The 23,762-nt window shown below is 33.3% G+C and overlaps 1 protein-coding gene across 1 annotated transcript; it reads right to left on the bottom strand.

Moving 5' to 3' along the window:
• Window positions 1-5,288: 5,288 nt before the first annotated feature.
• Window positions 5,289-8,252, bottom strand: LOC111920054 (probable serine/threonine-protein kinase At1g54610). The gene is made up of 8 exons (XM_023915628.3): window positions 7,472-8,252; window positions 6,804-7,400; window positions 6,502-6,729; window positions 6,322-6,419; window positions 6,149-6,242; window positions 5,815-6,072; window positions 5,620-5,746; window positions 5,289-5,542 (listed from the first exon to the last, which is right to left on the bottom strand). The coding sequence occupies exons 1-8, from the start codon at window positions 7,856-7,858 to the stop codon at window positions 5,475-5,477; spliced, it is 1,857 nt and encodes a 618-aa protein (XP_023771396.1). The 5' UTR covers window positions 7,859-8,252; the 3' UTR covers window positions 5,289-5,474.
• Between the last annotated feature and the right edge of the window lie 15,510 nt (window positions 8,253-23,762).

Here is a 23,762-nt window from a genome sequence, read left to right as displayed (position 1 = left end):
ATTATTATTATTATTATTATTATTATTATTATTATTATTATTATTATTATTATTATTATTATTATTATTATTATTATTATTATTATTATTATTATTATTATTATTATTATTATTATTATTATTATTATTATTATTATTATTATTATTATTATTATTATTATTATTATTATTATTATTATTATTATTATTATTATTATTATTATTATTATTATTATTATTATTATTATTATTATTATTATTATTATTATTATTATTATTATTATTATTATTATTATTATTATTATTATTATTATTATTATTATTATTATTATTATTATTATTATTATTATTATTATTATTATTATTATTATTATTATTATTATTATTATTATTATTATTATTATTATTATTATTATTATTATTATTATTATTATTATTATTATTATTATTATTATTATTATTATTATTATTATTATTATTATTATTATTATTATTATTATTATTATTATTATTATTATTATTATTATTATTATTATTATTATTATTATTATTATTATTATTATTATTATTATTATTATTATTATTATTATTATTATTATTATTATTATTATTATTATTATTGTTATTATTGTTATTATTGTTATTATTATAAGCAACAATCATTAAAAAAAATTAAATTCATTTTTATCAATACTATTAAATAAATAAACATATAAATACATATTTATACATAAAATAAACATATAAATGTAATAAATACATAAAGAAAATGCATTCATATCTTTTTAGACTTTAAAAGCATTTTTAAACTTTTTTTTTTCCGATTAAACGTATTTATTTATAATATTTATAAATAAGATTACAAATACTTTTAAACTTTGTTCTTCCAATTAAATGTATTTGTAATCTTACTTATAAATATTACAAATAAATACGTTTAATTAGAAAAAAAATATGTTTAATAGGAAAAACAATGTTTAAAAACGCTTTTTAAAGTATAAAAAGATATAAATACGTTTTCTTTATGTATTTATTACATTTATATGTTTTTTTTACATATAAATATGTCTTTAAAATGTATTTATATATTTATTTATTTAATAATAATAATAAAGACGATTTTTTTAATGATTTCCGCTTCTAATAATAATAATAATAATAATAATAATAATAATAATAATAATAGTTATATATGATACCAATGGAAGAAAATCATGTAATTCCCAAGTGACCAAGGATCGAATCATTATTTTGTACGGTTTTTAAAATTTAAAAACTTTGGTATTTAATAAATATATATAGGAGTGAAGGATTAAAATCAAATGAAACATTTGGCTAAATCTTGGTATTTAGTTGGCTTTGTTCTACGGGGGACATATGTTCGATTCTTTCTCTCTGCATTTTCAAAAAAAATCTGATTTCTTTTATTAGTCAGAAAGGATTTGACGTGACATTACGTTTCAGCCTGCCACATCAATAGGGGTTCCAAGGTGGAGTGCCATGTCACCCGCCTAAATGGGTTAAAAATGATTAAAGTGTAAGAATTAGTCGGTTTCTTGGGTTTTTATTATATATATATATATATATATATATATATATATATATATATATATATATATATATATATATATATATATATATATATATATATATATATATATATATATATATTCGGGACTAAATTGAATTTTTTTCCAAAAGTTTGAGACTTTTTTTTTGATAAAAACTCATTTCTCTCCACCAAATTGTAGATGGATTGTTTTCCATTTGTAATCTGCTCTCTTCCCATATGCTATTTTACCTTTTTTTTTTTAACTTATGTTTGACTATGAAATTGGTAAGGTTGACTATAAATTCATAACATATGAGTATATTTTATATAAAAAGAAGCAAAAATGTATAACTTATTAGTTATTTCTTTAGACATTTTGTTTTGGTTCTCTTTAGAAATTTTGTGTTGGTTTTTCGAACTTAGGAACCTGAGAGCGTTTTTCGAACTTAGGGGATGGAAAAATAAGGGTTTCCCAAAAAAAAAAGGTATAAATACTAGCATCGGTCAAAATCACAGATGAAAGTCTATCTATGAATGTACAAGTCTTTTATGCACACTTCATTCATTAATGACTTGTATGATAGACTTCCATATGCGATTTGGCCCCATATCCATCTACGATTTGGTTGGATATTTTGCTTAATTGCCTAATTTTTTGTTGTTTTTTGAAAAGTCATTAACAAAAATGACTATTTGCAAATTTCTTGTGGCGTTAAAACTATCTGAAAATTTGTAAGTTTTTTTTAAAAGTAAAACAAATTTGGAATAAAATTAGGCTTTGAAACAGATCTTGGGTTTTAAATTTGACATTTATGAACAGAACTTTGAAATTTGGATTGTGCTTTAAAGAAATGAGATATAGACACAAACTTTGGAATTTTCTATTGAAAAGTAACATGTAAACTTATAATTTTCATCCACGAAGATAAGATTTATGAAATAATCTGAAAACCTTTCAAGATGATTGACTAGACAATACATCGTTATATTCGTATTGATCTTCCAATCTTCAAGTGTGATTCAGATACCGATAGCGAATCACGAGATGAAATGTCATTACATACTGAAGTTTTGTATAATGGGAGAGAGAGAGGGTCATTTGGTACTTAAATAAGTATGAAAGGTTGAATGAGTAGAGGGGAAATAACGTTTTATATGTATGGGATGTTATTTCGGAGCTTGGACAACAATGTTATATATGGGCATGGCTAGAGGGTTTATTAGAGCCTTAGAAACATATTTTAAAAGGGTTATAATAGAAATACAATCCTATCTCTTAGACCAACTTCAATGATAAAACACTAAAATGGTGATGTTTACATATTAAAATTGTATTTTCAATCCAATCACACACTAAAAAGGTGGCTTTTAAATGCAATGTATTTTGACATTTATATTTGGTGTCTAAAGTTATTCCACACACTAAAATGGTGTTTTTTTTAGAGGTTGGTTGGAGTCAAATAGCCACTTTTTTGGCTTCTAAAATGGTGTTTTAGTGTTCCATTGGAGTTGCTTTTAGTTGTCAAAAGATAAAATGTCTAAAGGCAAGTGATCAATGGGATACTAATGTAAATTTTCAACTATTTGTAAAGTGATGCAACAACTATCAACTAATAGATAGTTAACTAGAGAGTTTAAGTCATTTTTAGTCATTGAACTTTTCTAGGGAGTTTTGTACAAGAGCATTGTGTTTTTTAAAAGTATTTACATATCTACAGTACTTTTAAATTTATTTACTAAAACATTGTAAAATTTTAAAACTCATGTGGACCTATCCCTTTTATACCAAAAATATAAGAAATTAATTATGCGCCTCCCCACCGCTCCTTTTTCTCGCATTTGTCGCCGGAAAATGATGACCAACAAGATAATTTCAAAACATTATAAAAAGATTTCTCTTTCGCTTGTTTGCTCGCTAGAAAATGAAAACAAACATAAACGGTCATAAATAAAAACAACCAAACACGAATTAAATATATTGACAGATTCAGATTCTTCCGGCTGCGAACTTGGTTTGCTCATTGGAATATGAATACAACCAAACAATTTGGAAATCGAAAAAGAAATTGTTGGAAATGCACCACGTTCATAGATCTTGTGCCAAAACATTTCTCGTATATATTTGTTTCAAACATTGGTCGTTCAATCAATGTCATATAACTTGGAAATTTGGAGGGGGAGGGGTTGTTTAACAGATGATACCGAGGGTTATGAATGGGTTAGTCGGTGGCAAGGCGGATGTAGAGGTTCATCCGCAGTGTGGTTTGGGGAGAATTTCAGCAATGTTTTGGAGTTGACGATGTCGGACAGTGATCGTGTCATAAGTGTAAACACTGCACAACACAACATGTAGACTAGGTATTACTGGCAATGCTTGTTATGAAAAAAATAAAAAACCAGTAGACTTCAATCGTTGAAGCAGGGAAAATGTGGTTGTGGTAGGTTCAATGGATGTATGCGCACTCATGCACAGTAGGGGTTTGCAGCGGTGCTAAGGGTTGCCAAATGGTTTTGCAAGTAATGTGAGCATCAAAAGACAATTAACATGATTTCATTTATTTTATTTAAGTACAATTAAATGGGAAATAATTTTAAAAGTACTATATTTTGGTAAATATTTTTCTTAACCGCTACCTTTTAGTAAAAAACTCATTTTATAGGTGTTTTATTTTGATCATTTTACTTTGTTTAAATTATTATTGGTTATTGAACTCGTTTACTTTATTCATTTTTTGTCACTCTAACCAGGTATAACAGATGTCTAATACTAAACGATGTTGTCGATGTTATAATTAGTCATTGAACTTTTATGGGTGTTTTATTTTAATCATTACATTTTGTTTAAACTACCATTGGTCACTGAATTTGTTTATTATTATTTTTTTTCATTTTAATCACTCTATTTTTTTATTATCATTTACAACAACAACAAAAAAAAAAAAAAAAAAAAAAAAAAAAAACTATTTTTTCATTTTTCTCCACAACTAAACTTGTTTCATCAATTATTTAGAGTGAATTATATAAATAATCCTTGTGAGTTAAGGTAAAGTGTACATTTAGTCTTTAACTTTTTTAATAAAAAGACTATTTTATAGTTATCCGTCGCATCACTCTTGTCACCGGTAGAAATGCACCAAATTATCATTGATAATCAGTTTTACGTTAGTTAACCTCGTGGAAAGTCTCCGTATCGGGTGGCCCAAAGCAAAAAATATTTCGATATTTATGAATTAACTGAAAACACTAATAATTCTACTTCTAAAAGCCCAAATTAGGGGACTCGATCATCCTTCAATACATAAAGAGTATGTTTTGTATGAAGCAGTTGAAAACATTAAACATGCATGCTCATGATCACAATGATTATTCATATAATGACTCTAAAATAATTGATATAACAAAGTTTAGTTGTGGAGAAATAGAAAAAAAAAGTTTGTAGTTTTCTTTAATTTTTTTATAAATGATTATAAAAAATAGAGTTGTTAAAAAAATTTAGTAATCAATGGTAGCTTAAACAAAATATAATGATTAAAATAAATCACCAAGAAAAGTTCAATGACTCGTTATAACACTGACAATGTTATAAACCGACTATTAAATAGTGACCAAAATGACAAAAAATAAACAAGTTCAATGATCAATGCTGGCTTAAACAAAATATAATGACCAGAATAAAACATTTAGAAAAATTTGATGACTAAATAAACCTAAACCCTTAACTAAAATCATTTCTTTTCTGTATTTGCACTTATATTCATGTTAAAAGAAGAGTTGGAATATATCGTTAGCAAGTAGCAACAACGAGAAGAAAGTTACAAAAAAGAAAAGGGTAAAGTGAATGGAATAAAGGATACCAAATTTATGAAATCAATGAAAAAATAATTCTATTTCTCCCTTCATTCTACAGCACAATGATCCAAGCACATGGTACAATAGCACTGTATCAGAAAGGATCAACATGTTTTGTTTGACCTTCATCTTCCCCCCTTTCACATAATAATAACTCTGCGTCTACAACACCCAAAACAAAACAAAATGAAAATATGCAAACCGGGTAAAACTGGAGCCGAATGGGATTTTTCATTTACCTCTTGAAAATCGCGATTTATGAACACCATTGCGAGTGTTACCTTCTTGTCTCCCATTGGTTGTATGTGCGTGACGTAGCATAGGACCCGAGTATCGTTTCGTTTCTTCTTCTTGTTCTTGATGATCCTGCAGATACACCAACATTCAACATCAAGGATTCCAAATCGATTCTTCCTGATCGAAAGTTGACTTACAGATGATGTTGATGATAGATCTTGCTCATAGATGGGCTCAAATGAACGAACATCTTGACTCGTTGGGGTCACAAAACTGACATGCTTTCGTCTTTTTGTTGACCAGCCACCAAGGCTTCCATGTGATGAGGTCGCTCGTGGAGGCAGCGAACAAATGGTGTCAGATTCAGATACATCGGCGGTTTGTGAAACGTCCGATACCGTGTCAAGATTATCAGCTGATGCTCTAGATCCATTCAAATAACCAGTTCGTCGAGCCTGGAATTCCATAAATCAACTTAGAAATGTTAAAAAACTCAAAGGAATAACAATGGCGTGGGAGAAAGAAAGAAACCTCTGATTGAACAACTTTAGACAAAGTACTTTGTCGGCCTCTTCTCACATTTCTCGATCCCCCAGATGCCCTTATTCTGCCACTAGCATTCTTTCTGAAATTTAGGGTTCTTCAAGTTAAAATTTATCTATATTTTATAAGATCTAAGTTAACAGATAAAGGAGGAGACTCACCTGTTTGCTTCCTCTCGAAATTTCGCATCGATCTCCTTGCTGGGTGGGTACGTTGGCAAGCTTGTTGGATCACAGGCGTAAGGTCTCGAATGAAAGTACTGAAGATGAACAAAACATTAAAGCAAGATATGAGATTTTAGGTATAGAATTAAGAGAAGAAGACGAATTCATAAATGTTACCTCAGATTGAAGAGCGGAAGTAGCAGTCATACGTTTTTCTGGTTCAACAGAAAGGAAAGACGCGATTAGGTTGACGGCAGATTTCGGGAGTTCGTTACACCTTTCCCTAAGAGAGCTTTCATAAGCATGTCGGGGTTTAAACATTGTTGCAAGAGTAAGTGACGAATTTTTCCAAAACTCATCTGGTGGATTGCCACAAAGCATGAATATTTTATGCAATTGTTCAACCTGCAATGTGGTTTGGCTACCCAATCAAACAAACAAATCGCAAGTATAAAGTCAAGATTTTGAATCCTTATTACCTCTGTTCTCCCTTTTAAGATGGGTCGACCGATAAAAAGTTCAGCAAAAACACATCCCACGCTCCACATATCGACATTGGTTCCATAATTTGATGACCCTAAAAGAAGCTCAGGAGGACGATACCACAATGTCACTACACGACTCGTTAATGGCTGCCTGCTTGCTGCAAAATTGGCAAGACCGAAATCTGCAATCTTCAATCTTCCATTGTTATCCACCAAAATGTTTGATGTTTTAATGTCACGATGGAGGATTCCTCGTGAGTGACAGTGCTCGATTCCTTTCAACAGTTGCCGCATGTAGCATTTGATCTGGGATTCGGTGAATCTGATGTCGGGGGATGATATAAGTCCTGCAAGATCATGTTCCATATACTCAAAGACAAGGTAAATGTTACACGACAAACGTGACGTGATTATTCCCTCCAATTTCATGACATTTTGATGATCAAGCCTTCGAAGGATTGAGATTTCACGAGCCATGAATCTCACGCTTTCAGGTTGGAAATTGTCGAATCGAACCTTCTTCAGCGCCATCATTTTACCACTTCTGAGATCGCGTGCACGATAGACACTACTGTATGTTCCTTGTCCAATCTAGATGTGAAGAAAGAAGATGAGTGTATAAATGTTTGCGAACGTAAGAAACTGAAATGGTATATTATTACCTTTTCAAATCTCTCGAAGTTATCGGATTTTTGTGGAACCCAACCATCAATGGCTTCACCAGCGACGGCGCTAAGCCAGGCGGGCCAACCGGCGGCGACATGTTCTGCTACAGTCGATCTTCCAAATCTCGTGCTTAATGAAAAAGCAGGCTTTTTGGGAGAATGTTGCACGACAACATCACCGACGGGATCATCGTCATTACTGATCTTATCATCATCGTCGTCGTCTTCTGTCTCCTGTTTAAACTTCCCTTGTCCATAATCCTGATTCTGATTAGGATTCGGAAAACGCCTGGCGGCTTTATCATCATCAGCAAGGGTCAGCGAAGAATCATGAATAGGGGAAAGAGTAGCGATGACAACATGTTTTGAACTGATACAACCCATTTAGATTCACCCCCAAAACCCATCAACGAATTGACAGATTTTGGGGAGACCCAGATGGACCCGACGAAGGGAGAATCGGGCCTCAAACTGGTGAAAGTCGGACAATGGTCCCTTCAATAAGAGGGACCAGAGGAAGAAATTTGCTAAAAATCGATACAATCCCTAAACAACGAACCTCGTCTAATTCCAATAATTTAATTTCGTGGACGACTAGTTTTGGGATTTATGTGTGGCGAGATAATCGGAGGTGGGAGAGAAGAAGTTGGAAATGCGGCAAACATTCGCCAAACAATTCCTCTTGATTTTCTCTGTGTTCAATATTACCTGCCATTACCATCGTTTTCGTATATTGGTCCATCTCACCTTTCTGCAAATTATTTGATTTGCATTGTAGTCGGAGGTGGAAGACAAGGTTTTGCCATCATAAAAACCTTTTAAAATGACAAAAATGGTCCCTTTGGTTTGTTAAAAGCCACAAAGTCAGTCCCTCATAATTTTTTTATGCAAATGGTCCTTGTGATTTGCAAAACTTGGACATATGACCATTTTTACTAACTCCGTTATTATTCAGCCGTTAGGTAAGGGCATTTTCATCTTCTCAGGTTAGGTAAGGGCATTTTCATCTTCTCAGGTATAAAGGGACTAAATTCGTAATATTTAGTAAACCATACAAACCATTTTTGAAATTTGTTTGAAAAAGTGAATTTTTGGCTGAAGGATGGGGGGAGGGCTCGAACCTGAGACCTCCAGCCAAAGCTTTAACCAGTGGAGCTACATGTACACCTGGTTTATATTTTCCAAATAGTAATTTATATAATAACGAAAACGTTAAAACATAAACAATAAATAAATTACAAAAAACATTTTTTACATATATTTTTTTAAATAAAACAAAATGTATTTTAATTGTATAATAAAAAAAATTATAAATAATTTGTATGTATTTTTATGTATTTATTTTACATAAAATGTATTTTTTTTTTCTTTAAAAAATACGACTTCGTATAAAAAATACGTTTTCGTAAAAAAAAAATTATATCTTTAAAAAATACGTTTTCGTATAAAAAATATGTTTTCGTAAATAATAATAATTAACACTACTCATGACATAAAAAATATATAAATTCTTTTGGATCGATAGTTTTAAAATCGGTGTTAATTATTATTATACGAACACGTATTTTTTAAAGACGTAAAAAAATATTTTACGAAAACATAATTTTAATACGAAAACATATTTTTTAAAGATATAAAAAAATATTTTACGAAAACGTATTTTTTAAAGTAAAAAAAAAAAATACATTTTATGTAAAATAAATACATAAAAATACATACAAATTGTTTGTAATTTTTTTATAATACAATTAAAATACAATTTGTTTTATTTAAAACAAATATGTAAAAAATGTTTTTTATAATTTATTTAATGTTTATGTTTTAACGTTTCGTTATTATATAAACTTTGGAAATTATAAGCCAAATACTAGTTATTAACTTATTATATAAACTAGTATTTGGAAATTATAAACCAAATATGAATGTAGTTCAAGTCCTCCCCTTTCATTAAGCCAATTTTTTTTTTTCAAACAAACTTCAAAAATGCTTCATGTGGTTTACCAATTATTACCAATTTAGTTTCTTTATACCTGAAAAGACAAAAATGACCTTATCCTAACGGTTGAATACTTACGGAGTTAATAAAAAGGACAATCTGTGCAAGTTTTGCAAACCATAAGGACCATTTGCATTAAAAAAAATTAGCAGGGACCGACTTTATGACTTTTAGCAAACCATAAGGATACTTTTGTAATTTTGTCTTTTAAAATCTTTAAAACCATTTGTTTGGGTTAAATGAATAAAATAATATAAAAATCATTCGATTTCTAATTAATCACTGCATTTAAAAATATTAATTAGATAACAAACAATTGTTTTTAATAAAATTAAAGGTATTTTTTTTTGTACGGTAAAAATAACTATTAGGTTTTAAAGATATATAAACTTATATAAAAACTAAAAGTTAAAAACTACTTAAAATAGTTCTTTTATTATAAATTTTTTATTTAACATAAAATTAAAATATAGTAGAATTTTTTTTACTTATATATACCCGTCAAACCTCAATTCAATTTTATTTCAATCTATATCAACTTCGTTTTATTTTCTCACAATTCTATTCCAACCTTCTTGAGTAACATTTATTTTCTTTCTATAACCTTTCAACAAAATGAATTAAAACATCCGAAAAAATAGTAATGAAAAATAATCCCTAAAGTTCATCTCCATCCGATGATGAACCTAGCAACACTAATTTGTTAGTTGCATTATCTCGTACTACACAAGTTATGTTTTAGAATAATGCGAGTTCAAGCAACATTCATATGAGAAACACAATCAACATAGATCGTCTAGAGGTTGAATAACTACTAATTTGAGATTTCTTTGCTAGTGATTCAACCTTTGCTAACGAGCAAACATTTGTTTATGTGACTTGTTGGTGACATGAAGAAGAATTATCATTTTTTAAACAATATGAAATGCAAGAAATGAGAAAAGTTTCAGTGCGCTACAAAAATGAACCTCAACAATACGTCAAATAGCATACAGAAGCATCTTGGACTCATTTGATGAGTATATGAATATATAAGAAAGAACTTCACATGAAAGTCTTCAAAAATTATGTTATGGTGTTATCCAACTGTATAAGGTCGGAAAATTATGTCGTCCAACACTCACTGACATTCAACTTTTGTACGAAGCACACGAAGCCAAACATGGATTCCCTGGAAATTCTTGGTAGCATTAATTGCACACATTTGAATTGGAGGAATTGTCCAACAAAATTGAGAGGCCAATACACGAGGGGGTAATCATTAGTATCCAACATGATACTAGAAATGGTGGCAACACAAGATTTATGGTTTTGGCATGAATTATATGGTGTATCCGATTCGAACAATGATTTAAACGTCCTCTACCAATCACCGTTGTTTTAGGAAAATATCATGGACTATTTGATGAAAGTAGGTTTTCATCAGTTGCAAGGTCTAGAGACCTGGAAAGCCAATATGACTCTGATACCCGAAGGGCCGATTCTACAACCCAAAGGGCAGATCCTAAAATTTCAAATGTTGAGTCTGAGCTTGATGATTAGTTTTCTGATGAAGTGGAAAGGGTGGTACCTCTTTGGAGAAGCCAAAGAATCCTTAATAGAGATCTTAACTCAAATCACCGGATATATTCGGTGGAAAGTTCAAGGGATGAACATGGATCAAAACACTTTTATTGTATCAGTGTTGAGGATTATCCAAAAACCTTTAAGGAGGCAATGAAGTCTCAGGATGTTACATTTTGGAAGGAAGCTGTGGATGATGAAATGTCACCAATCCTTGAAAACAACACTTGGGCATTATCTGATCTACCTCCAGGTTCAAAACCATTAGGTTGTAGATGGATCTTCAAAAAGAGGGAAATTGTCAGAAAAGTCTCAATATTTACGGAAAAGTTACACTTTAGTCCCAAGATTTTTTTTGAACAAAAAAGTCCTAAAAACCGGAAAAAATTGCAGTTTGACCATTTTTGACCGGTTGAAACCGGTACCAAATTAATTTGAGACTATTTTGTAAACTAACCCAAAATATTGGGACTTTTCTATAAAAAAATATTATGACTTTTCTGCAAACAAATCCCTTATTATTATTATTATTATTATTATTATTATTATTATTATTATTATTATTATTAAGATAACCTATGTAAAATTACCTGCTTTATATTTGATGATCTTAATCAGTAGAATGAGCTCTATTATATGGCCTGATCATGTGTAGTATGGTAACTTCTTTTACTATGAACGCAAAAACATATAAAAATATAAGATCAATGATGACCTTAATATAAATGTGGTATCTAGTTGTTACTATGTACAGTCTTCTTGTTGTTGTTAATAGTCTAATGACATTCCCTACTTCACTTTGTTTCTAAAGTAATTTAATATCATTCTACTTCAAATCAACATTATAAGCATAAAACATTAAAACATTTAATCTGTTTATCTAGCTTTTGTTTTGCTTGTTCACTATTTATTAAAATTTTCTATTAATTACCACAATGACCACCATTTATTCGTTATTCACAAGTTCCATTTTATTAGTTTTTTAACCAGTTTGACAAGTCTGTAATTATCCAACCAAAAAGTGCATGTGTTTCTCTGTCTATGGTGGCAATGACTGTAGAACAAAGGTGACATGGATTGGGTAGATGAGGTTTTGTGACACAGAGGGTGGTGGCACCATGGCAATATGAGGCCGTTTATATGCCAAATATGGAGTCTTTGGACAATAGTATATTAAAAATCATCAAAGTTGTTTAAAATGCATATGATATTTGTATTGTTAGCTCGATTGGCAACACATTGATCTTTTTGGTGATTTATCCTTCATTTTTAGTTTCTTCATTGGTCTCTTCTCTTGATCACTAAGCCCAAGGCAGACAACTCTTTTTCTAGATAAATCTCATCATTTTTAACATGCTTATGTTATCTACCTCAATCCTGGCTTCACCAACGACTATGTAATTAGCTTTCTGCCCTAATCAGTGTATGTTCTTTGTTTGCAGAAAAGTCCTAACAACAACAACAACAACAACAACAACAACAACAACAACAACAACAACAACAACAACAACAACAACAACAACAACAACAATAATAATAATAATAATAATAATAATAATAATAATAATAATAACACCAACAACAATAACAATAACAATAATAATTTTGTTTGCAGAAAAGTCCTAATATTTTTGTTTACAGAAAAGTCCCAATATTTTGGGTTAGTTAACGAAATAGTCCCAAATTAATTTGGTACCGGTTTCAACCGGTCAAAAGGGTTAAACCGCAAAATTTTTCCCGTTTTCAGGACTTTTTCGTTCAAAAAAAATATTGAGACTAAAATGTAACTTTTCCGAAAATATTGGGACTTTTCTGGAGATTTCCCTAAAAAAGAAGAAGAAAGTGGATGAGACTATCAAAAAGTTCAAAGCAAGGTTAGTCATTCAAGGCTTTAGGCATAAGTTTGGAATTAACTACTTTGATACATATGCTCTTGTAGCACGAATTTCCACTATAAGGTTATTGATTACCCTTGCATCATTCCATAACCTTGTGATCCATCAAATAGATGTCAAGATTGCATTATTGAATGAAGATCTTGATAAAGAAGTTTACATGGTTCAACCTAAAGGGTTTGTCGTGCATGGACAAGAGCATAAGGTTTATAAACTTGTAAAATCATTTTATTGGCTGAAATAAGCTCCTAAGAAATGGCATCAAAATTTTGAGGAAGTGATTTTGTCTTTTGGTTTTGTGTTAAATCAAAATGACAAGTGTGTGTGTAGTAGGTTTGAAACTACTAGACAAGGTGTCATCATATGCCTCTATGTTGATGACATGCTAATTTTTGGAACAAACCAAATTCAAGTAGATGAGGTGAAGATGTTGCTCTCATCTATGTTATTTATCAAGGATATGGGGGAGGTGGATGTGATTATTGGTATTAGAATCTGAAGGCTGAAGAAAGGCTTATCCTTGACTCAATCACACTATATTGATAAAATGTTAAAAAGATTCAATTTTAATGATTGTTCACATGTTAGTACTCCCATGGATCCTCAAGTAAAGCTTATGCCAAATATTGGAAAACCAATTTCATAATTAGAGTATTCAAAGGTCATATGATGCTTGACATATGCCATGACAAGCACAAGACCTGACATTGCTTTTGTTGTTGGGAAGTTGAGTAGATACACTAGTAATCCTAACGATCAACATTAGAAAGCAATACATAGAGTACTCAAATATCTCAAGGGTACTATGAATCATAGCTTGAGCTATTTGGGATATCCTTCCGTATTAGAAGGCTATTCTGATTCAAGTTGGATTTCCAAATTGGAAGATCACTCTTCAACCAGTGGTTGTGCTTTCCTCTTGGGAGGAGATACAGTTTCTTGGGCATCAAAGAAACAGAAATGCATAATAAATTCAACCATGGAATTTTAATTTTGTAACGTCCCAAAATTCAAGACTAAAAATTTCTTTTAATAAAATATCACTTAGAGTAAAATCATCGATTTGAAGCATAATCAAAGTAATGATTTTCAAAACACATGTTCATTATTAGAGTAAAACATTCCCAGGCTGACTAATCTATGGTGTGTGCCATGCGATCATCCCGAGCTCCATCATCCGCTACCGAAAGTACCTGAAACCAAAACTGAAAACCGTAAGCACGAAGCTTAGTGAGTTCCCCAGATACCACATACCATACAAACCATTCATAGCCAAGAACCATACATAACCGACTTATCCATAATCAAGTAAGGTGCTATGTGCCAAACATAGTCTTGCCATTACGCCACGCGCCGCGCATGGTCTTTCTGGTCAAGCCTGGGCCACTCCCTGGGTCTTACAGACAAGTGCCAAGGGCCACCGCTTGGTCTTATAGACATGTGCCAAGGGCCACCCCCTGGTCTTTTATGCAAGTATCACAAAGACAACTGTACATACTACTCTACTTAGCTAAACAGCATACAGTGTGCCAGAAGCCACCTCCTGGTCTTTCATATATAATAGCATACAATGCGCCATGAGCCACCTCCTGGTCTTTCATACATATTGCCTAGGGCTAACCCCCGAGTCTTCCTATCATCAATATTAACATACTGTGTGCCACGAGCCGCCCCCTGGTCTTTCATGCATATTACTTAGGGCTAACCCCCGGGTCTTCCAACCATACATAATAACATATTGTGTGCCAGGAGCCGCCCCTGGTCTTTCATGCACATTCTAAATGGGCCGGCATTGGTGCCTTAGACCCATACAAACAGTGAGGAGACTCACCTCGCACTGCTGAACTCTGCTAATAATCCTCTGGCTGCTGACCGATAACTCTCTGAACTCCTGCTCCACTCGCTCCCCGAGCTACCAATGTCAAAGCAACACTGAGTCTAACTGACCCCCGAAAGACAACCAAGTAAACTCTGGTCAAAGTCAAAGTCTTGGTCAAAGTCAACCTTCCAGGTCAACCCTACTCGCCGAGTCACCCTATTGACTCGCCGAGTTCATATGTTCAGATTCCTTCTCTTTGCGACTCGACTCGCCGAGTCAGTCCATGACTCGCCGAGTCTACCGATTACCGACTCCTGACCTATCCAACTCACAGAGTCTCCATTCGACTCACTGATTCGAGTCTCAACTCGAAGGGTTTGGGGTTTCGCGACCTGACTCGCCGAGTCCAGGACAACCTTCAACAGACTCGCCGAGTTGTTCATCCAACTCGCCGAGTTCCTGCCCAACATCATCTGACTCGACGAGCTGTTCATCCCACTCGTCGAGTTCCTCCTCGTCTTCATGCTACTCGTCGAGTCCACTCAAAGGACTCGCCGAGTCCATTCAGATCTCTAAACATGCAGAGGACTTTTGAGTCATGCAGGGACTCCAAACCATAGATCCATACTTCCAAAGCTCGATCCCCACGTAAAGTTGCAAACTTTACGTATAACTAAAGAGATCTAGGCTCAAAACATACTAGGGTTTGGTTTAAGGACAAAAGGGCTTCACCAACTACTCATCTTCTGATGCTTTATGACATATTGAACCATCCTAACACTAGATCTGAAGTGGCAACAACAAATCTAAGCCCCTAAACTCGAATTGGGTCTCAATCAACCATAAAACCCCTAAATCTCATAAGAAAAATAGACCTAGATGCAAAGAAGGGAAAATGGCAGCTTAGTACCTCTAAGATGAACACAAACTGAAGTAGATCTCGGATATACACCTCTCCTTTGAAGCAACCTTCTTGATCTTCAAGTTCCTTTCCAAAATTTCCTTCCTCAAAAGCTATTTCTCTCAAATGATGGAAGCTCACACGAAATCTAGGGTTTACAGGTTCTCTAGGATGATATGGAGGCTGAGGGAGGGACATAACACCCTTTATATAGGATACAACTCCCAGAATTAGGGTTTTCCTTGCACAGACCAGACTCGCCGAGTCTCCTTGGCCGACTCGCCGAGTTGGTCACTTACTCCTTGACCCGGATCCCGCTCGTACTCGCCGAGTTCCTCCTTGGACTCGCCAAGTCTCCCCTTAAAATTAGGGTTTTCTTTCCTTTCTTGGCCTTCAAAACTTTGGGTGTTACAAATTTTTAGCTTTAGCTGCTGCTGGCAAGGAAGTTGGGAGGTTATGAAACTTGATGTTTGAAATACCATTAATTCTTAAACCTATTGCTCCTATATCTATTAGATGTGATAATGTTGCAACATTAACTAAGGTTTATATCCAAGTCTATAATGGAAAGTCTAGATACCTGGGTGTTGGACATAACATGATTAAGGATTCAATCATGGTCATAATCATCTCACTTGATTTTGTGATAACTCATCAAAACTTTGCAGATCACAATACCAAAGGGTTGGCCAGAGACTTATTGTACAATTCTGGAATAAGGATGGGATTAAAGTCCATTTAATTTTCAATGATGAGATGCCCAATTCCCCTTGAATGAGTCATTCGGGGATGAATTCAATGTGATTTTCTCGTTGTTGTTAGATTGGAACACATTATTGAAATCATCCCAAGGTATGTGTTTAGTTCTACAAGTGGCCATGTTGAAGTTTTGCTTCTCAATAGATCCTTTAATAAAATGTATGCGTAAGTACATGATATAAAGGAGTTACATATGTGATTTCTGAAGTCTAGTCATGCTTCAAGAAGGTTTTGGACTTGACCGTTGATACGATCATGAGAGGATTAGGACTTACGACTTTACAATGGTGTTAAGGTTTACTTCTTGAGTAGTAAAACATGTATGTAGTTTATAGCCAGCTAGTCAAAATGGGTTGAAGGGTTCAATTCTTAAGAACGCCCCGATTCTTGGTAATTTAATATATAAATTACTAAATGAGAATTCAATTGTTTTGATATTTTCATTATGTGCATGTTTTTGGTTTGTTAAACTCGTTAAAATGTAATCTCATGGTAACTCTAAAATGGGGGAGTATTGTTGGTTATTTTAGAGTCACAATGGTCGGGTTGCTCTAATGGATTCACCTGTTTTTATTTGAGTTGTGGAGATTGTATTGTGCCAATGATATTCTAAATCATGGTTATAATGCAAGCAAAGAGGCGTGGAGTACACACTTGCATAAACCTAGACTAGAATATGTATATAAAAGGTTTAAGGAAAATGAATCATGTTTAGACTCTTAGACTAAACTTGGAAAACATGATATCAATTAAGTTAAAGTGCTTTCAAATTGAAATCCTTGGTATATACTTGAAACTGATGAAATCATGTATAAAATCAAGTTATTAATACATTCTTATGTCTCTTATCCATTGTGAATTCATGAACTTGAGTTTAATTAATACGTTAGGAGTTACACTTATTAATGGAATGTAATTAACACTTTGGGGGTTGTTGTTGGATTAGGTGTCTAAACCAATAACTGATTTAGTATAATCTTGAACTATTAACAAAGTCCTTTTGGGTTGCCCTCAAACCTAGTAATTGAATATGATGACTTATATACATACATATATATATATATATATATATATATATATATATATATATATATATATATATATATATATATAGAGAGAGAGAGAGAGAGAGAGAGAAAGAGATATTGATTTACTGATTTATTATATGATTAATAAATAACAATAAATGAATTTATTAATATGTTATGAAAATAATATATCAATTAGAAATAGTAATATTTAATTAATTAATAATAAGAAATTAATTATATTAATTTTGGGATTAATTGTATTAATTAAAAGTGCGAGGGTTAAAGTGCAATTGTTCAATAGTTGAACAAGAGAGTCCAGAACCTTCCTTGGAAGGAGGTGGACGAAATTAGGCTATTCCATGGTATCTGAAATATTTATTGCAGATAAATAGGAAGCTGAATAATCACTAAATAGAATAAATATTATTTTATTCATTTAGGGTTAGCCCTAGCAAACGTTTCGTGTCGTTTCGGGTTCGTGTCATGTCAAGACATTAAACGGGTTGAAAGGGCTTTACCCTAACCTGATCCGTTTAATTATTGCGTCGTGCCGTGTCAACCCGTTTATTTTCGTGTTGGTTTTATGTCGGATTTCAGGTTAAGGTTTAGACCTTGTAAATATGATGTGTCATGTCGGGTTGAAATATTTTAAAATTTGGAAAGTATGAGTTATGGAGGCAAAAAGGAAAAAATGAAACACTGGAGTTATGAGATGGAATGACAAAATTTATAGTAAGTTTAGAAGGAAAAATGAAAAGAGTTAAAGTGGGGGAGCAAAGGGATACGTGGTGAGGATGACTAAAATTAAGGAACATTGAAATTTTGAATATTACTTATAATTATTGAGTTTGACCCACTATAAGTCTATAACATATAATATATTTATAAAAATATGAAATTTATAATAAATAATATCAAGGTTGCAAAAAACGTTCGACGCTAGCTAGTCGGTGGACTAGGGTCAAGGGATTAATCGGCTAGGCGGAGATTAATCGGGTACCATTAATTGCTAATTTGTTGAATTTAAAAAAAAAAAATATGACTAATATCATATCAAAGTTCGTAAATACCACTAATATGATAACAAAATAGGTTAATATGATTAATAAAACACTAATCATGCCTCAAATAGTTTCCATTGAGAAAAAACTTCTTCAAAATGTTAAATTTTCATCTTTTTATAATGTTTCACTCATTATGTATGCAAGGATTAATCGCTAGGCTCCCTCTAATTGGTCGAGTAGCGCCTAGGGATTAATCGGAGATTAATCGGGATCTGGTCGGGATTTTTACAACAGTATATATAATTACACGGATCATATTCGAGTCATCTTCGAGTTGAAAATCTTGACCCTAACCCTACCCGTTTAATTATCATGTCGTATTGTGTCAACCCGTTTACATAAACGTGTCGTAATCTCTGACCCTTACCCGCTAATTTCATGACGGGTTCTCGTGTCGTGTCATGTTTTGTCAGGTCTACCTAGGGTTTCCAAGTTGCACTATAAAATGACCCTTTAGACTACAATTTTCGGTCACTTGATCCTCAAGAGCCCTAGGCCGAAAATTAACATCCCCACTCTTCTCTCAAAAGCTTCTTGTTGCTAGTGTTGGGTGTGAACCATCAGAGGCAAAACATTTTTGTTGCTAGCTTCCAATTTATTAGAGAAAGGATTCTTCATTGTTTACTTCATCAATCAAAAGGTATGTTGTTACTTTTACAATTTTTGAAACTACCTAGGGTTAGTGTTTTCTTATTGTTCAATATAATGTTACATTAATAGTGTTATGAATTAGATCTTTAGGTTGCATGTACCCTTAAGTGTAACGGATTTTCCGTATTAATACATGTAAAACCCATCAGTGGTATCAGAGCGTATGATTGTCTAACAATTAAATGTACATTGCTTGAACTTGAACAAGGAGGAAAACAGAATCGTCATTCTCTCACTCCACCACATGATCTGCGAATTCACGTACTTTTTCGTCCGAACACGACATGGTAATTGTTTACCATGACGTGGTGGACCCTCAGATCAGCTAAAATTGGTTTTGCTTAATTCATAGATTGATTAGGATAATTACCTTAGATAATGTTTTTAATTATATATAAAATTGAGTAATTATCTTAGTAATCAGATATCTTTATATTGAATTTGTGAATTATCCTTCTGTTTTAATTATATTTAATTATTTTATTAATTAAAATATAAAGATCAAAAACATAATTGGTTTATTTTAAATTAAATTAATTTCTTAATATCGAAAATTTGATTTAAACCTTGTATTTTTGAAAAGTTTTAAAATACATCTTATACACACACACACACACACACACATATATATATATATATATATATATATATATATATATATATATATATAATACATTAAAAGTTAATTACTATATGTATAATACTAAGCTAGTCAAATCGCTAATACGACTCATTCACAAAGCCATACTATAAGGGGAGTTTAAGGAAGCGGCCTATAAAATGACCGTCATTGGGTATCCGTTCTTTCTTACCGCTCTCTTTTATGGTGGAGGGTCATTAGCCAAACGAATTTGATATGACATAACTTCACTAATAAGTATAATGACATAAAAAGTAACTAAACATCTTTTATAAAATCTCAGTCTTAGGTACTTTAGGAAAATATGAAAAATATGTTAATCCATAAAATTGCACATTATACTTTATAGTAGTTAGTTGTAACACCACGGTTTTCAGGTATTTTCAAATTCACCCGTGTGCCTTAATTTATGACATTTTGGTCCTTTTATTAGAAGGAAGTAGCCATGAGAAGCCCAAGAGCAATCCATATATAAGCTGAGGGTCGGAGACCAAGTTTGTCCACGTTTGGCCTAGACATTTAATTCATGACATTAGAAGGAAGTAGCCATGAGAAGCCCTAGACATTTAATTCATGACATTTTGACCAAGTTTGACATTGAGGGTATTTTGGGATTTTGATGGAATTGGTCACTTGGTGGATGTAGGCATTGAGTAGAGAGCTGAGATTCGGAGTCGGGCCTTATCAGTTATGTTAAGCTTGTGAGGTGAGTTTTTCCTCACTGTACTTACGGGTCGAAGGCACCAAGGCCGACCCATTGGTTTGATAACCTGATAGCCGTTGATATGTTGAGTATGGAATAGATATGCACACTAGTTTTGATATGCTAGTCTCAGTAGTTTGGTAGATCTATAGGACTAATTGTGATATTGTATGTTTATCTGTGTATGTTTTTATCTGTTACATGTTGACATATTGTGTGGGTTGTGTTGAGGTTGTACTGCTCCGTGCTCTAGCCAACAAACCCTAGAGCAATCCAGAAATGAGATAAGGGCCGGGGAGGGCATGCCAGACTCATAACGAGGGCTCATGAGCATTCCAGATGCGAGTTGAGGGTCGGGAAAGGCATTCCAGACTCGTACCGAGGGCTTAGTGATATTCAGTTTGAGGACTGATCAGGCCAGGGAGCAAGCCAGACATAAGTTGTGGGCTAAGGGGAAGCCAGACTTATTCTGTGGTCTTAGGGGTAACCCAATATGTTAGTTGTGGACCTATTACGTGTTGTTATTATATATGTGCTATTTGTTATGTATTGGTATTTTGGGGGAAACTCACTAAGATTTGGGCTTACAGTTTTGGATTATGTTTAAGGTACCTCAGAGGATCGCGGAAGGCGAAGATGTGATTGTGCACATCCTCGTGTTTTGTTTTATGATTTTGGGAAAACTCTGATATTAAACCTGTTTTGAAAACTATTTGTAAACAATGATGATTTCTGGGTTGTTTAAAAAGTTTAAAATTTTCATGAATTTTATGGATGTTACATTAGTGGAGCGCGTGTGGTTAACCGACATACTAATAGTGACTATAAAGAGTAATAATGGGCATCTCGAACTCTATCGTTGATTAATGGAGCGCGTGTGGTTAACCGGCACATTAAAATGAGATGATAAATGTCATTGAGAATGTCAAGCTAATTTGTATGGTTATTCACATCTTGTTTGTGATCATCGGTATCCTAGTCACAAATAGAAGAGCATAATCTGAGATTAAACATGCCATTGATAGATTCAATGAATCTCAAAAGATCTAGGAATTTCATAGTTTGAAATTGGTGAATTGCTTTTACCTACCTTAATAAATTTGCGATAAGATTACGACATCCCTCTTCTTAGTTGTGAATTGTTATTTTGGATCCGAGCCTTAATCATTTATTATGGGTTAAACTATTAAGTATAATTGTCATCTAACTAAAATTGTTCATCTTTTTATCTATAGATGTCTACTCCTGTTGACGCTTCTGCTCCATCATCTTCTACCCACCACTTGGGTTTCTCCCTACTCTCCATCGTCTCCAAAGTGACTTTAGATAGCTCCAACTATAATGATTGGATTCACAACATTAGAATGACTCTTCGCTTCAAGGGAAAAAAATATGTCCTTGAAAAGAAACTCATTTAAGTCGATGAATTTACTGTTCCTCCTGAACAACTAGCCTCCTACTATTAACACTACGATTATGCAACAAAAGTTGCTTGCATCATTGTACCACAATGACTCTAGAATTGCAGAGGTCCAATGAGGAATATTGGTCTTTTGAGATGAACAATAACCTTCTGGAAAAATACCACAAGAGAGATCGGCAAGAGAAGTCTGAAGTGGTCAAGTACCTCATGTCTTGCAAGATGAAAGAAGGATATATATTCTCCTCGACATGTTTAAAGTGGGGTCAGTGATCACAGGGCAATCATGTAGAACAAAGAATGTACGAGTCTCTACAGGATCATTGGATTCAACAGATGTAAGAGGGGCTTGGGTATCAGATCCTCCAGACTCTTGTGACTTCAGCCCAGGAGCACGAGCATGCCTCTTTCGTTTCGGCGGGGAGCCAACAACCGACAGATCAGGATGATTCATTACGCCCTCCCAAGAAACCATCTTTTCCAAACCAAATTTCCTTTAGTAGAGGAAGACAGAGGTTTCCCACTGCCTTACTCCATCTTCACATTTTTCTTGATCGGAAAGGAGGCGGTTGATATCAAAGCTTATGAAGACGGGAATATATTAATAATCCTTAAGTGTCCTTTCTCTCATTTAGTCCATCCAAGTGTTTCAATGTCATGCAACCCTAATGAACCATGTTATTCGGGTCAACTACATTCTAGAAATAGTTATGAACTTAGACACCTAATCCAACAGGTACAACAACTTCTTCGATGACCACATATGAGTCTGCTAATCGTTTCTTATGCAAACGGTATACCAGAGTTATTTCTCGACCAGTCATAATTTCAACCGGTTTCTTACACAGTTTGTTCCAAAGAGGACTCAGGCCAGCCATTCCTAGGGTTACCTTTTCTGGGTCTGCCCACTTAACATAGTTCCGAGCCAAGAGGTCAACAGTTTCTTGCTCTTCAGCGGATAAGTCGGGCGGAGCATCAAAACCCCTATCAGCAGTAGCATCATATGCCATGGGGGCCGAGAAAGTAGAAGCGTCAACAAAAAAGAACTCTTCCACCATTTGACAAAAGTAAGAAGACCATCACATAGTTCTACCAAGTCATGGCGAAGGGAATGGAGACCCAATCACCATTAGACATGGTAATATAGAAATGACGAAACAAAGGGATAGAAGGAGGAATATTTAGGGAATAACACATGAGCATGAAACAAATTAGCTTCTGAAGCCCGTTTGGAGAATATTCTTTACCACAGTCCAGTGAACCTTGTCAGGGTTCCCCTAATATCGCCGACCATGCTCAATGCAAAGGCCACATCAGGAAAATTACAAGTCATAACATACATAATCGAGCCTACAGCGGAAGCATATGGTACTCGAGTCATCTCAGCTATTTCAACCTCTGTACTCGGGCTCTGAATCTTACTCAGTTTGGCGTTACTTTAGATCGGTAACTCTCCTTTCTTGGAATTCTGCATGCTGAATCTATTCAACACCTTTTCCAAGTAGGTACTCTGACTAAGTCCAAATAGTCTTTTACTTTTGTCTTTCAAAATCCTTATCCCTAGGATATAGACAGCTTCTCCAAGGTCCTTCATAGCGAAACACTTCCCAAGCCAGGATTTCACCTCCTACAGAGTTGGGATGTCATTTCCTATAAGTAGTATGTCATCCACATACATTACCAAAAAGCTAACTCTACTCCCACTAGCCTTGACATATACACAAGATTCATCTTCACGCCTCGAAAATCCAAACTCTTTGACTTTCTCATCGAAACAAAGATTCCTTCTGCGAGGTGCTTGCTTTAATCCATAAATGGATTTCTCAAGCTTACGCACTCTATTAGG

The sequence above is a fragment of the Lactuca sativa genome, chromosome 2 (genome assembly GCF_002870075.4).
Source record: "Lactuca sativa cultivar Salinas chromosome 2, Lsat_Salinas_v11, whole genome shotgun sequence".
Classification (NCBI taxonomy): domain Eukaryota; kingdom Viridiplantae; phylum Streptophyta; class Magnoliopsida; order Asterales; family Asteraceae; genus Lactuca; species Lactuca sativa.
Note: the sequence above shows the minus strand (reverse complement) of the source record. Positions and strands in the feature narration are given on the sequence as shown.

What these genes read in the sequence shown, in the direction of transcription:
- LOC111920054 (XM_023915628.3), bottom strand. Translation starts at nt 7,858, where the DNA reads ATGGGTTGTATCAGTTCAAAACATGTTGTCATCGCTACTCTTTCCCCT. An exon ending in ATCTATCATCAACATCATCT is followed by an intron (nt 5,747 to 5,814) that starts GTAAGTCAACTT and finishes GTGTATCTGCAG; the next exon opens with GATCATCAAGAACAAGAAGA. An exon ending in TAAATCGCGATTTTCAAGAG is followed by an intron (nt 5,543 to 5,619) that starts GTAAATGAAAAA and finishes TGGGTGTTGTAG; the next exon opens with ACGCAGAGTTATTATTATGT.